Below are 15,786 nucleotides of genomic sequence, written 5' to 3'. Positions count from 1 at the left end.
TGCTTGCTTGAAACTATGGAAACGTTTTTAAGAACACATGGCATGTCACAAGGCCCACAACGTGCGTGTGATTTTCTTTTATTGGATATATATGTTTTTTATTTTATATTTTATTTTTATGCTTAAATTTAATTGCACATGCTTATGTGACACCTGGATGGGATACAAACTGCATTTTATTTGGGCTTCCGAGGCAATGATCGAGTAATTAATTAATTAATTAATTAATTATAAGGTATTTGCTTTGGCATTACGTGTGTAATTCTGAAATTATGAGTAATATAATTGGATTTTATTCATCTTAAAAATTTGTATGCATGATTCGGATTTGATTTGTTTTGTTGAGGTCCATCGATTTAGTCATCATCACCAACTTATTATTTTCTGACATTTTATCCTTCAAATAACAGCTATACTTGATCACATTATTGGTATTCTTTGTTTCCTAACTCATTCTTATGTGGATCTTCAACTCAAGTCTAAAAAATCATTGATACACATTCAAATTATACGCTTAATTATCCCAAAAAAAACCTCAATTTGTATGATTATTTGAGGAACGTCTTTGTACGACATACTCTATATTGTATTTTACTAGCCAAATTAAAGACTATAAATATACTTTGTGGTCAGAGACAAGCCGAATTCCGAGTGGGAATTAATCCCACTTCTTCAAGTGTGGGAACATCTCTTAATATTTACTAAAAGAAAAAATAATTTCGATGTGGCCCCAAATTAATGGGAAAGAACAGGAGGTGGGTCCCGTTTCCATACTTTGCTTTCATCTGAATCAAACTTATCATCCTCTTTCTTTTCTGGGATTATAGTTCAGCCCAAAACGTCATTTCAGGTACAAAATAGTAATTAAATTCGTTTTAAAAGAAAGTAAAAGCAATTTGAAAGCATAAAATAAGATAGATAAAAAAAGAAAAAGGAAATAAAATCGGGGCAGAGAGCGCTAAGCCGAAGCCAACCCAACTTGACCTAAATACTTTGCGGCCCTTTGTTGCGGCTTTTTACGTCTTTACCCGACCACATTTTGCAGATAGCCCTACCTATCCACCACCATCTTACTTTCCTCACCTTAAAAACAAATTGGAACTTGGAATTTATTATTGTTATTCTAAATTTCTAAACGAGCATTAGAGTATCTTCGAGGAGCCGTTAAATTATCACGTAAGTCATCAAATTTCAATTTAATATTTTGAGAGATACGCCTCCACAATACCTTGGAGAAAAAGACGTATATACGGCTAAGTAAATATTTTAATTTAAAAAAAAAGCTAAAAAGATTGATTCCATTTAAAATTTATTTTCCAAGCTGAAATAGAAATAGCAAACAAGGAAAAGAATCAAGTTAGAATGAAAAAAAGAAAAAGGCAGAGCAAAGTTGAAGACAAAAGTAAGAATAAAATTTACAGACGCAGACATTGAGCTGTGCCCACCTCTGTCAATCTCTCAAATTATCATTTCCATTTCCATTTCCATTTCATATAATCTCTCTCTCTCTCTCTCTCTCTCTCTGTCTCTGTGCGGATCCTAAAATGACAGAAACAACAAGCCTATAACCCATAAGCGTGCGTGGATATATCTCCTCCTCCAACCATTTCCCATTTCCCCTTTCTCTCTCTATCTCATCTCTCTCTCTCTCTCCCCTTCGAGACCCTCTCTGAACTCTGCCATGCCATTTCTCCCCCTCTCAGATCTACCCACCTCAGCCCTAATCTGATCTTCTCCTTCCTCCATCTCAAACCCACAAACCCACTAGTCCCCAAATCGAAACGATGTCGTCTCTGCGCTCAGATCTGACCTTCTCTTCCCGAGTCTACCCAGAGCCCTCTTACATAGACGACGACCTCTTCGATCGCCTCCCGGACTCCCTCCTCCTCCTAGTCTTCAACAAGATCGGCGACGTCAAGGCCCTAGGCCGATGCTGTGTCGTTTCGCGCCGCTTCCACTCCCTCGTCCCCCAAGTCGAAAACGTCGTCGTCCGCGTCGACTGCGTTATCTCCGACGACGAATCTTCCCCCTCCTCCGCCTCCTCCTCATCTTCCTCCGACAAGTCCCGGACTCCCTTCTCCGCCCTCTTCCGCCTCGTCCTCGGCGGCATTGTCAAGCCTCTCCAGGCCCTCGGCCAGTTCCTGGGCCCCTCAAGACGATCCACAAATGGGTCCCACTCCGCCCTCGCCGTCGACGACCCCGACTCATCCGCCGCTGACAGCAGCAGCTTCGACCAATCCGGTGTCACACACCACTCCCCGACTCAAGTCCTTAAGAACTTCAATGAGATTCGCTTCCTCCGGATCGAGCTCCCCAGCGGCGAGCTCGGCATCGATGACGGCGTTTTGCTCAAATGGAGGGCCGATTTTGGCTCCACCTTAGACAACTGCGTCATCCTCGGAGCCTCCTCGGTCATCCACCCGGGACCCACCAAAATTTCCGATGTTCAGGACAATGGGTCAGATGGGTTTTGCGCCAACACCAACGGCGCCGTTTCGGACGACAACGGAAGCATACCCGACTCGTTTTACACCAACGGAGGCCTGAAGCTGAGGGTGGTCTGGACGATAAGCTCGTTGATCGCTGCCTCGGCCAGGCACTACCTGCTTCAACCCATCATTTCCGAGCACAAAACGCTTGATAGCTTGGTGCTGACCGATGCTGATGGGCAGGGGGTGTTGTACATGAACAGGGACCAGCTGGAGGAGCTGAGGGTGAAGCCATTGTCGGCCTCTTCGGCGTCGAAGAGGACGCTGGTGCCTGCCCTGAATATGAGGCTTTGGTACGCGCCCCACTTGGAATTGCCTGATGGGGTTGTGTTAAAGGGTGCAACTTTGGTTGCTATAAGGCCCAGCGAGCAATCTGCGACCTCGAAGAAGGAGGTCTCTTCTGATCTGTCTTGGGTTTCAACTGCCTTTGAAGAGCCGTATGGGACGGCGGCCAAGATGCTGATCAAGAGGCGCACTTACTGTCTTGAGATGAACTCCTTCTGATTCAATTTCGGGTGTCTCAGGTAAATTTTGCAACTTTGTGTTCATGTATGAATCGTTCTGATTGAATTCAGTGATTACTTGGCCTTTCATCTTTTTCGCTTCAATTTAATGATTGTTGACTTTGAATTTTGGGGGAAGATGTCTTATTATGCATTAGAACCGGAAGGCATTCACAATTAGATGATCTCTTATTCGTATGATGAGTCTTTTATATGATAATATCTTGAAATTTCTTCCTTGTCGCTCTAAATTTAACGTTAATGGGATTATAGGGAAATGGGTTGATTTGCATGTTTAGGGTTTTGGAGAATGAGAAAACAGAACTTGCATTGGGTATCTGATGTCTAAGGATATGAATGAATTATAGAGTAGTATTTTTGGGTACGCCATTTGAATGAGAGGAGATGGGCTAAACCCAATTGGTATTAGTTATTGTTCTCCACATGTGAATGCATTTGTTTTACATCAGTTTTGAGTTTTCTACACTTTCTATGTTTTATTGTTTTCTTAAAGGTCTTATTCTGTGTTGGTAATCTTTGTGAATGCCTATTTCTAGTGTAATTACTCAATCTTGGATTGGTACTTAATGTGATGCCTCAATCATGGTTATCTTAGTGATGCCTCCCTACTTCTAAAGCAATTACTCAATCATGGTTTGGTACTGATTTAGTTTGACATGGAATTATCAGGGTAAAACACAGTCCTTGGAGGGAAATGGGGGAAATTGCGGATTGCGTGAGTTTGAAAGTGGAGAGGAAGAGGGAGAGAACAATTTTGCCTCATTGGTGGCCGGGCTATGTTGACTGCAGTGCCTCTCGATTGAAGAATCTGGATTGGACTGACGCAGAAGAAAGCAATGCTCTGTTGATTATACACCACAGATCCTTCCCCCCTATGCCTGAGCTGGTGATCGAAATGCATCCGGCGGTTGCTGTTGTTTCAGGCATATGCTTGTAAGAGTGAGTGCTCACATGCAACCTAAGATTGCTGTTATAAAGATTTTGGGGTTGTAGTGATCTACTTTTTATCTTTGTTCCATGTATGTGAATATTGTAGGTACAAGTACAACAGTGTTATGGTTATGTGATGTAATGTCAAAAGTTCATTTCAGCACTCTAGTTAGCAAGCAACAAGTTTCATTCCAAGTTTTTCTGAATCCAATATAGTCATAACATTAGTCTACTATTTATCATGTAACAATTGCACCAAACTTTGGTGGAGTTTGGTGTTTTGAGTTCCTTTTGCTTCCATGTTGAAATTGGACAGTCAAATCAAAGCTTCACAATTGTTTGTTTGTTTAATACAAATTGTTAATGCGATTCTTCTTTACGTCTAATGGGTATCTTGACTTTTCATCATACCAAAACAATTAACAATTAATAGTTCCAAGTGGTTGAATTTTGTGTCATTAGGCTAAACCAAGCATGACAAAGATGGTTTCGTTTCCTTCTTATATTCGTTGAAACTAGCAGTTGGCCAACATAGCTTATGATTCTTTTCAATTAATTTTGTATTTTCGTTGGGTATATATTCCAAGTTCTAGGCGTATTCAATCGCATCTTTAATGACCTTGGAGGCTGGGAGTTGGAGATAACGTTAAGATTGTAAAAATGGTTCGAGACATTAGTTGATCTAAAAGTTTGGTTATATAAGATTTTATTATTATTATTTGTTAAAACAATTGGTTGAAAGAAACACGAAGGAGGTGGTCGATTTGGTCTTCCACCCAATACTTTTATCAATCACATCGGACATCACCAGATAATGCATAGTTTTGTATTTGAAGGTGACAAGATAACTCAAGAAGCGACTAGTAATTCTCTGCATCAGCTGTGTTACGGTCATTCGCTTATGAACAGAGTCACAACAAGGCACGTCAAGGCACATCAACTTAATATTAGTCTTTCTATTCGCCGCCCATGTACGAGTAAGTAACTTTTTATCATTGATTTATATGGTACCGCATCTCATCAATAGTCATAAATTGTCATTCGCTTATGAACAGAGTCACAAGGCACATCAAGGCACATCCACTTAATCTTTCTATTTGCCCACGTACGAGTAAGTAATTGATTTATATGGTACCGCATCTCATCAATACTCAGAAATTGCCCTAGTTGAAACGTTACTATTTGTTTCCCATTTCTAGAACAACCCACCTAAAGGAGATTTAATCGGGAATAATGAGTTTTTAGGCTGTTTCTAGGTAACATTTATTAGTCACATTGGTTTTTCTTCATTTGTTTTTTTGTTTTTTCTTTGGCTCCTTCTGAATGGCCAAACCAAATTAATTAATAATCAAGTAATGAGCTGGTTGTGGTTCCGCCTTTATCTGTTTGGTCACATGAGATGTCAAAACTTCGTAGACTCACAAAGTCACAATCGAAGTGAAGTAAAGCCTGGACTGGGACTCAAATCTTACACAGCTCCTGCTGCAGCTCTGCTGCATGCTCATCTATTATAATCTTGAAGCCTCCATCAACCCCCTCTATTGACTTTGAGCTTGAAGCTTCCATCTTTGTTCTATGTGATCTATTATTTTAATTCTTTTTAGCAATGATTATTTTGTTTGGTTTTTTTTAATTGAAAGCCATCCATTTGTGTATGTCACCAATTAAATTTTAAACTGTAGAGGTGATTCATGGAGAAGAGGTGCAGTGTTGGATAATAAAAATGAGGAGAAAACCCAAACCTCATTTTCAATTATTGCCCATGACTCCCCCAATTTGGGACATTTCACATGTTCCTTGATTTGTGCAGTTAACAGTTGGGAGTTTGTTCATTTTAATGATTGACATTCATTCATTCATTCTATTTGTTGTCTCTGATTATGACCCTTTTTTAAGTTTAATTTTTGCTAAAGAGATTTAGAGCCTAGAGGTATCCCGGTTTTAGGAGTTGGATAGGAAGCATGGTTGGAGTTGATAGTTTTTCAATTCTAGTCTAAATTTTAACTAATAAACTCATTTAGAGAGCCCATTCGAGATGCTCTACATGCTTATGGATCGAATCGATTCTAATCCATACGCAGGTGCACTCTCTTTAAGGAGGTTCTTGCCTTCTTGGGCAATTTGAATTTTGAAGTTTGAGCTCTTTGACAAGCTACAAAATGAAGTGTGAATAATACGTATATATCTAGGCATTATCGTTTGGTCACATTCTGGACATGCACTTTAGTATGTATGTGTGAATTAAAGCAAAAGTTACTTTGAATGTATGCTCTCAAAAGAAGGAAAGTACTTTGAAGAAGCTTTCTGAAAAAGCACAAAATGCATTTCGATATGTTTCTGGTGTTGAAACTTGAAAACTTCCCAATCTTAACATATGGAATGGATCTTCTTTTTTGTTTTCTTAAAGATCCAACAAAATCTGTCAACTTTTCTTTTCTTTTTTGGGTCTGCACTGCATATATGGATATCTATAAACTAATAACTATACTTTTCACTCACAGGTTTTCCATAATTATGTTTTTAGCCTGAGTTGCATGCCTCGGGAACGTTTGGGCCTACTCTCACTTGGGTTTCAAGTTCCAACATAAAACTTCGTTGGAAAAACTCTCAAATTTTAAAGTTAGTTATACCACAACGCCTACAATTAAATTACTTAGGGCCAACTACAAGTTGTGGAAATTAGATCATATCCGGTCTTCCCCAATTCACAAAATCAAGATATCCATGTTTAACCTTTAACTAAAAATGGTTAAGGTGTGAAATAAGATAATTCAGAAACCTCCATGAAAAGAATAATGTTTTGGGCAGCATTGGCGTAGAATGAAAGGGGCTTATAGCCCAAATGGTTAAGAGCATTTATCCATGTATCCGAGATTCTAGGTTCAATTGCCCCCTCCCCAATATTGCTTGTATGAAAGGACAAAAAAACATTTGCGAAGAATATGCTTGCACATATAGATGAGCATGCCAGGTAGATGCAAGCATGGTCTTTCAAGTCGAACTTATCCGTCCAAAATGTCAGCTTCAGGAACCAAATAGAGTCACACGGTCTCTCCACTTAAATAATTGAATAGATAGACATTAAAGAACACTTGTAGAAAGGAAACAAAAGAAGAGAACAGAATAACTGCAATCGAATTGTCAGTTACATCTTCATTCAAAACAGAGACGATGCTTTTGCACACATAGCTAGACAAATAAATACATATCCGATCGAATATAGCAAATCGAAGCTGCATGACATCAAAATGGTTAAAGCAGAAATACCAACAATTTCAGAAGGGTAATAATAAGTATCATCCGATGCGGGGGAAGCATGCATGCATTCACTTCACTCACAGCTTGCCACTCCTTCTTTAGCTTCACTTTCCTGCAACAATGAAGAAGAGATACATGGATCAATTACGAAGTAATCTAATGAACAAGGAGGTTTTCGCATAACAATAAAGTTTTCTTGGTTAATGAATGAAGATTTTGATATTAATGATGATAACAGCAATCATTATGAGGGATTTCCATTTCCTGTACAATATACAATATTCCATAATTCCATCATATAACTTTTGGTATAAGGATCCTTATAGACAGAAGAAGTTAGTCAGGCAGATATGATGCTTAATTTGAGCAGTGTAAATAACAGGGAAATTGACACTTAATTCACAGTTACTTAGAAACTCTTTTGAGAATGTTGCATGCTATAACATGGAAATACTATAAGCATCCTATATATCATGTCTAACTAACAAAAGCAATCATCAAGAAATAACTGTCATTAGAGATTTAGTGAGACCCTTCCCCTAGCTAGGTTAAGTTGGTGCCACCTTTAACTCAAACAATTTCCTGACAGAAGTTGATGAATTTTTATGCAGGCTATTACAATCTTACTGTCATCAAGCAACTCCAATAGGTTGGAAAACTTAAAGATCAAAAGCTGCACAACTGATATGAAGCTTTCATGGCCTAAAATCTCACAAGTTCACAACACTATTAAAGGCAAACATATACAGCAATCACAAACAATACAAGGATCACTTGGACTAGGTATCCGAGAAGCTCTTAAGAGGATCAAAGTATCCAATAACATGATCTGCCACTAGTAAAATCCTAAGAGATATCAAGCATTGGTCTAATCCCCAGTATTATGAGTTCACAAAATCGACAGCATGAATTTATCCTCTCTCTTCCCATGGCAAAAGCAGAATCTTGTAACTACTTGACATTAGACATTAAAACAACACTAATTTAATGAGACTGAAAAAACCAATGTAGAATGCATATGGGTGGGAGGACTAGCTTCAATCCTATTGATGAACTTGACTTCACCTTAAGCCTGATGGCACGCATTTCCTCTCCCCACAAGTATGGGTTAGAGGGTGAGTTTTTGGGTTCAAGTTTCTTCGGTCACATGAGTTTCTTTTCCATGCAAAAAACAAAAATCATAGTAAACTCCATAGTAAAATTTGTGCTTAGCTTGTTCGATCTACTTAAACCAGTGTCACTAGCATACCTTTGAACAATCTGTTTAACTTCCTCAAAAATATCACAAACAATGCAAAGCTTCTTTTACCCCTACCCTTATCTCTGAAAGCCATGCATCTACTACAATACTAAACCAGGGATTAAGTACTTATTTATATAAGGCTCAAAACCCTCAATTGCGGTTCAATTCTATACAACAATCTCCCATGCACTTGTCTAAAGTCTTTTTTATCTCACCATCTGACATACTACATATATACTCAGGAATAACCAGTTCCATATGAAAAATTATAACATTTATTGAGGCCTATATCCTTTATTATTTGTTTTGCTCGTGCCCTAATCCTTCAATCCGGAGGGATGAAATAACCTTCACCCTGTCCCTGTTTTTCACAAATTTGTTTCCTTCCTTTTAAGCAATGAACAACTGCAATATTTGCCTCATATTGACATGCCTGTATTACTCAACTAGCCAAACTAATACAAGTATTAAAAGAAAGAAATGCAGGAAAGGTAAAGAAGAAGACACATGCTTCATCTCTTTCTTCCAACTGCCATCTTATGAGGCTTCCTAGTGTGAAGGGTTTGTTTTGTGAGAAACACTGTTATCATTGTTATTCTTATGTCAGTGTGAGAATGCGGGTGAAGTGAAACAAACCAAGTTATAGTGATTCATCTGGTACCTTCTTGTAATCAATTCAACACAAGAAGAATAGAATAACATCTAGGAACTCCGATCAGTACCTATGACTAAGCATCTCGATTCTTTGTAGTTACACACATATTCACATATTATATTTTTAGATTTTCACAGGACACACACATCACCAAAGATATTTTAATTGTGGTATTATGGTCTCTCTCACATGGTACGTTTAAGTGGCACCACAAGTGACTCCGAGGTTCTGATAATTCCATCCTCAAGAAGCATGTCCCAACAAAACGGAGAACATGGTAGGATGAGAATCTCAAACAAGAATTTGCAACATTAACCAATACAAAGCAAAACATTCAAATCAATTAGTTAAAAAAGGTACTACTTTAGAATACTGGAAAACAATAGCTAAAGCTTTCAAGGAAGTCTAAAGAGTGAGACATAACCAAGCAAGCATTGAAAAGGTGATTTGCAAGAACTGGAAGCAAAACTTGGAGCTGGGAAAACGAAGAAGGAAGGGTATACGATCTCTTGTCAAAGTCTCAATCTAAACAATTGACAAGTAGGTACTTGTCGAATGTGCGGTTCAAATTGATAGTTGAACACTTTAATATGTTAAATTCTTTTGACAATAGACCATTATTTGTACTGTAATATTGCTTTTGCTACCATACTAACATAGAACCACTATATAGCCAGCTTTGTATTAAAAGGATGATCATATTTTACATCATTATAAGACTCAAATGATTACATGAAGCTTACTTGTTATGTAAACTTCCTATTAATGGCAGTTATTCAGATCTGCCACCATTTTTCAAATACGGAATCTCTTCAATTTGAGATAAAACCATGGAAATAATATAATGGGGCCATTGTACAATATAATGCCGATATTCTTGGCTTGCCGAGTACAAGTATGGATCTCAATTCTTAAGCATATGACCCCTTAAACATATTACTAATAAATTCAAAATATTCTTTAGAGAATGATGAACTAGCTCTCTTTCCAATGTTAGAAGGATCCCGACCCTCTGCATTTACACGCATTTAAAAGAATGCGCATTAAATTAATCTAATGATTTTAATAAGTCCACATCAGCAAACTTGTATTAAACTAGAAACTAATTAGTTGCACATTACTATTTCCCCAACAAACCGCAACCACACCCTACCCCACACTGCCAGCCATGGCCACCACCTCCGTACCCACCTCTCATCGAGGGAGGGAGGGAGTGCAGGAGGGAGACGGAGGTGGCAGCCATGGCTGGCAGTGTGGGTTAGGGAGTAAGGGAGGGAGAGAGAGGAGAGAAGGAGGGAGGGAGGAAGGAAGACGGGAGGGTTGCATTGCTAGGGAAATAATGTGGTGCAATTGATTAGTTTTTAGTTTAATACAAGCTTGTTGATGTGGACTTACTAAAATAATTAGATTAATTTAATGATTTGCATTCTTTTAAATGCATGTAAATGCACCAATGCAAAATGCATAGGCTCGAGATCCATGTTGAAATATGTCCTAAATTCGAATCCACCAATTCAGTCAAAATATATAATATATATAGATACATATATTACCAAGAATAATGTCAGTTTTGTATCCATTACTTTCTTCCCCTAATGCCCCACTTACAGGAGAAAAATGATATTTCTACCCAAAGTATATGTATATATATATGTATAGCATTTGAGGAGCTTCAATTATATCAAAATTTTACACTACAAAAACCATTGTCAACTATATTACGTGATGTTAACACAATATGGTATATAAATGCAGTAAGTCTAGCATTACCCTATACGTAAATATAAGTTCATGTTAACTGTTAATTAATCACTTCAAAAATTGTGATCTCAAGCCTTCATATATATGTAAATTATCTATTTCTCATATATTTTAGGATTCGTTTGATAACATTTTTGGTTTTTGTTTTTTCTCAAGCAAACAAAAAAGGAAACGACATAGAAGAAAAGATAAATAGAGAAGAGCCATATGAGAAGTAGAAAGGGCTGAGACTGAATAAAACTGAAACTAAATTAACATCTGCGATCAAAGATATTTTAGTTCTTTTACTCATACTTATTCATATCATATTTCTTCTCCATTTCTTACTGTCTTTTTTTCTCCGGTGATGATTTTTACACACCTATTTTATACATTTGCATTTCTCCCTCTTATTTTTCTACTTTGTTAATTGTGTAAACAAAGTAATCAAAGCATAAAAATAAGAGGGTGAGTGCAAACCGATAAAACAAGAGTATGAAAATCGCTACCCTTTTCATAAATAGGAACTTGTTTTCCCTTTTCATAATATATATAGACATTTTTATATTTCTCGTACAGATGAGAATGCATACATATAGATTAAAGCAACTTTACTAATCCCATAACAAAATTTTCTAAAACAGAAATCCAGCGCCTGCATACGTGCATGGGCTGTACAAAGGAAAGGAACCAAAGCTAGGTCTCATGGCAAGCAAACAAAAGTGCTGAAAGTTTAGCTGTCGAATCTCCATGATAATTAACAAAAGCAACAACTCCAGGCTCCAGGCAAACATATATATACAAGTAACGGCCGACAGTGCGCCGAGCAGTTGCCATGTGGTGCAGCTTGGAAGGGCAGAAAAGAACAAACTAATTAAGGATCCTAAAGCTAACCAGAAAAAGGGGCTCTGAGTGAAAAACACATGGCCCGGCCAAGTGCAGGGCAACACCTGTCAGCAATGGACTCATTACTTAGGAGATGCTAAGAGAGAAGGGAACCAACAAGAGAACAAACGAGGAGACAACCAGCCGATCCCCATTCACTCCAATCCATGCAGGAATCAAAAGCAGAGGCATACAATATATTATAGGTAACACCCATAAAACGCTTGGCCCAATGGCCTCACTTGTTTATGATTACCAAGAAAGCAAAACAAAGGTTCAATGCAAAACACGTAAATCCAAAAAGGCAATCAGAAAAATTAAAAACAAAACAAATTAACATATGTGCTGGCTAGGTTATACCTCTAGACTGTATCCTAGCTACTCAAATATCAGGCAAAGTTTATGAAACCAAACAATACAAGCACAGAAACAGAGAAGCAAACAATGCAGCAACTAAGAAAATATTATATTATTGGGAAGAAAAAAAAAATTACGACTGTTGACGGTTACCAGAAAGAAGCTTAGATGGGCTGCCAATGACTGATCATGATCAAGATCAGTTCTTTGCTTTTCCCTTGTGGTCTGAATGCCGGCTTCCGTCGCCATAGGGATGTTGCAAGCGGCGATCAAACCCAGCTGGGAACTGCTGTTGGTGCTGCTGATGGTGGTGGTGGTGGTGATGGTGGTTCTCCATGGTTGGAGCCGCCGCGGCTCCGATGAAGAAGGGTACATTGGATGATCCGTCTATGGGAGAAAACCTCTGAAGGTGGTGAGGCAAAAGAGACGGTGATGAGGAAGAATTGGACTGAAGGGTCCCCCTATTGAAACCAGCAAGGCCGCCGGAAGAAGAGATCGAAAAGTTGAGATTGTAGTCACCGCCATTGCCCGGCTGCGACGACGTCGTAACGGGGATGAGGTGGTCGGGAACAAAGGAGAAATGCTGAAGCTCCGGGTTGTGGTTGTGATGATGATCCCCGGACACGCTGAACGGGGACACAACCGACATTGTCTGCGGAATGGAGTTTATCCCCAAATGGATTTGACTCGAGAACCCGGACGTGTGGTGGGTTCGGGTCGACGAGGACAGCCCGAGAAGTCCGGAACTGAAGTAATCCATCGGTCCTCCTCCTGCCGCTGCTGCCTTGTGGAACAAAATGGGCTCGCCGCCGCCGCCGTGGTTCTGCTGCTGATGAGCAGCTGCGGTTGGACTGTTGTTGTTGTTGCTGCTGTTGGTACCGATGCCACCAGTGAGAAGCTCGGTGAACGAAGCGCTTTGAGAAATGGAGTTGTTCATGTTGCTGCTGTTTTGCTGGTGGTGGTGAGCAATGTGTGAAGCTGACTCGTTGCTCTCCTTCTCCTTATCCTTGGCTGTTCTCTCCCGGGCACGCTCACGGGCCTTGACCCGGATCTCGGACCGGGAGAGAGACAGCCCGGATCCCTTGCTGGTCTCGGAATTACTAGAACAAGCAGATTTGGACAGAGAAAGGTGCTGGCTGTGGTTCTGAGTCTGGTTCTGGTTCTGATGATAATTGGGGTCGCCATGGCCGTGCCCCTCGAGCTCAACCTCAGCTGAATCAAACCCATGCTCGCAACTCGCCCTCTTCTCATCGCTGAGCTGCTTGGGAGTGTCAGGGAAGGAATTGTTGAGAGATGGAAGCTCAGCTATGGCGTCAGCGGCAGCTTTGATCAGCCACTCCACTGCTTTGCTGGGTTGGTCGTAACCCAGCCGATCTTGAAGATCATAGAACTGAATGGCTGTGGTTACAGACAACCGTACCCTCCGGTCTCTGAGCCCCTTTGAAGTCCACACCTTGCTGTGCCGATCTTTGCCGCCGGAGGCCCTCGAGACGCGGATGATGCGGGAGTGGTGCCACCCGCGGAGGCGGTTGCCGGCGTCCGCAGTGGCAGCCCTCTTGAGGTCTAGGCACGATGGGTCTTGATCTTCGTCGTCGGCAGCTGGGTTAGTGGCTCTGCTGCTGCCATTTCCAATTCTTGGGAACTTACAGGCTTGGGCTTGAATCTCCTCCACCTCCATATCAGTACTTTCATGCCTTTCTCAAACAAAGACTCATTCAATTTGGGGACTTTCTTGTATTTTTTTTTTTTGCTTTGCAACCACCAGCTGCTCTCTAGTAATATCTATAGAGAGAGAGAGAGAGAGAAGAGGGGTTGAATTTGGGAGACTGAGTAAGTAGTATTTTAGAGAGAGAAAGAGGATGTGGTGGTGTGATGAGAGTAGTGCAGGTGGGGCTGCTGTGTCCTATGCATTGATGACGATAATTCAGAGAGGGTACTTTGGCTGTGTTGTGATAAAAAGGCCTTTTTTACGCTGGTGATATATCACGGTCCAAGTCAGGGGGCTCTCTCTCTCTCTCTCTCGTCTAAAGCTTTTTGCAGTTTTGCAGAGTGCTTTCAAAAGCAAGCAGCAAACCAATTCGTCCAAAAAAAAAAAAAGCAGCAAACCAAAGCCTGCACAATTTAGTCTTCAGAGTCTCAGCCTCTCAGCCCTGCAAACCCAACAAAGCAAAACAGTCAAATTTCCTTTCCCATTTTTTTCTTCTTAATTTAAAAATGACAACAAAGAAGATAAGTACCTAATATATATATATATATATCATAAAATACAGAAGTAAAAGCCCTTTTTAATTGTACAACAAAAACAGAGTCACAGACTCAGAGCTCAATGCCTAAACCTAACAAAAGGGTTTTAAAGAAGATGAGCTTTAAATATAACCAAAGTAGAAACAGAAAAAAGAAGAGAAAAAAAGACCTATCCTCCCCCTTCCCTCTCCCCCATAAACCTCTGATGTATGTGAGCTCTTTTCTGCTTCAGATTCAAGCTGAAGCACAAAAGCAGAAGCAGTAAACAGCTTCTGCTTCCTCCCTATATATGCCAGGACATATTCGTGCTCCACTCTATATATATTAAGCAATAACACACCAACAGCAACAGTGTTGGTTTAAAATATGGGGAAAAAATTCAAACCTTGAACAATGTTGTGTGGGTTTTGATTTGGTACAGGTGTCAAAAGCTCTGATTGTTACAACTTACAAGTACAGCCAAACAAACGTAGAGCAGTGTGATTCTTTTGTCTGCAGATTCATAAGCATTTGAGATTTGACCATCCAAAGCTCACAGATCTGCGCATTAAAACTTTGATGGGATCAGTTCCTTTGCTGCAAAAACATCAATTAAAACAAAACCCTTCCCATTGCCTCCCCTTCCCCAACCTCCAAAATCTCCCAACCCCCCCATGCTAATTACAAATTTACAAATTTACAAATATAGGTCATAATAATAACTAGAATTAAAGCTGTAAAATTCAACCTAAACAAAGAACCAGGCTTTTTTTTTACACACAACTCCTGGCTTCCGGTAAAGATCAGAAAGCACCCTTAACTAACCTAAACAAAGAACCCATAAACAAAAAAGTTGAAAATTTTGAGATTTGTTTTGCATAAAGATGAAAAATTGAGTGACAAAAAGACTCACAGAAGCTACACGTGTGCTTGTGAGCTTAGAATTGGAGATGGGTTGGGAGGAGGGAGGGAGGGTGTTAGGGTTGTTGGTGTGTTTGGCGGGTAAGAAAATAACCAGAAAAAAAAAAAAATTGGGAAATGGAAAGTGGGAAATTGATGCGGAGTGGAGGGAGAGGTTCAAAAACTGAAAACTGAAAAAAGAAAAGTTGGGTTTTTAAAGGGTTAAGTAGTTGAAGTGATGAACAGTGAAGAGGAAGAAGTGAAGGAGGAGAGAGAAAGAGAGAGAGAGAGTTGGTTTGCTATCTTCCCCATTTGAGCAAATTACCGGGCTTATCGGGAAAGGACAGCACACAGCGCCGTTCTCTCCACTTTATAGATATACTCTCTTATCTCCTTTTTGCCCCTCGTTCTCTTCGTTTTTACTCTATTGCCCTTGACCTTTATTCAATTGTTAATTTACTTGATTTTCTTGGTCGACCATATCTTAATTCCGACAAGAAAACTAGAAAAGGGCTACTAAATATAAAATTTGTAATTTCCATCATTTAGAGGAATGAGGAGCTTTGAACTAATTTAGGTCAA

The 15,786-nt window shown here is 39.6% G+C and overlaps 2 protein-coding genes across 9 annotated transcripts; one reads left to right on the top strand and one right to left on the bottom strand.

The window, feature by feature from the left end:
• Positions 1 to 1,507: 1,507 nt before the first annotated feature.
• Positions 1,508 to 4,106, top strand: LOC110774052 (F-box protein At5g46170). The gene is made up of 2 exons (XM_088251531.1): positions 1,508 to 3,013; positions 3,683 to 4,106. The coding sequence occupies exon 1, from the start codon at positions 1,785 to 1,787 to the stop codon at positions 2,991 to 2,993; it is 1,209 nt and encodes a 402-aa protein (XP_088107657.1). The 5' UTR covers positions 1,508 to 1,784; the 3' UTR covers positions 2,994 to 3,013; positions 3,683 to 4,106.
• A 2,938-nt stretch (positions 4,107 to 7,044) lies between these two features.
• Positions 7,045 to 15,548, bottom strand: LOC110774069 (transcription factor TCP2). Of its 8 annotated transcripts, none has more exons than XM_021978596.2 (4): positions 15,218 to 15,548; positions 14,711 to 14,878; positions 12,235 to 14,231; positions 7,045 to 7,313 (listed from the first exon to the last, which is right to left on the bottom strand). In XM_021978596.2, the coding sequence occupies exon 3, from the start codon at positions 13,757 to 13,759 to the stop codon at positions 12,281 to 12,283; it is 1,479 nt and encodes a 492-aa protein (XP_021834288.1). In that variant the 5' UTR covers positions 13,760 to 14,231; positions 14,711 to 14,878; positions 15,218 to 15,548; the 3' UTR covers positions 7,045 to 7,313; positions 12,235 to 12,280. The 8 variants fall into 8 exon arrangements, with proteins under 8 accessions (XP_021834288.1, XP_088107806.1, XP_021834287.1 ...); XM_088251680.1 differs by having other exon boundaries at positions 14,777 to 14,878; XM_021978595.2 differs by having other exon boundaries at positions 14,711 to 14,865.
• Between the last annotated feature and the right edge of the window lie 238 nt (positions 15,549 to 15,786).

Source organism: Prunus avium, chromosome 4 (genome assembly GCF_965620075.1).
Source record: "Prunus avium chromosome 4, drPruAviu1.hap1.1, whole genome shotgun sequence".
Classification (NCBI taxonomy): domain Eukaryota; kingdom Viridiplantae; phylum Streptophyta; class Magnoliopsida; order Rosales; family Rosaceae; genus Prunus; species Prunus avium.
The sequence above is the reverse complement of the archived record's forward strand: the minus strand, read 5'-3'. Positions and strand labels throughout refer to the sequence as shown.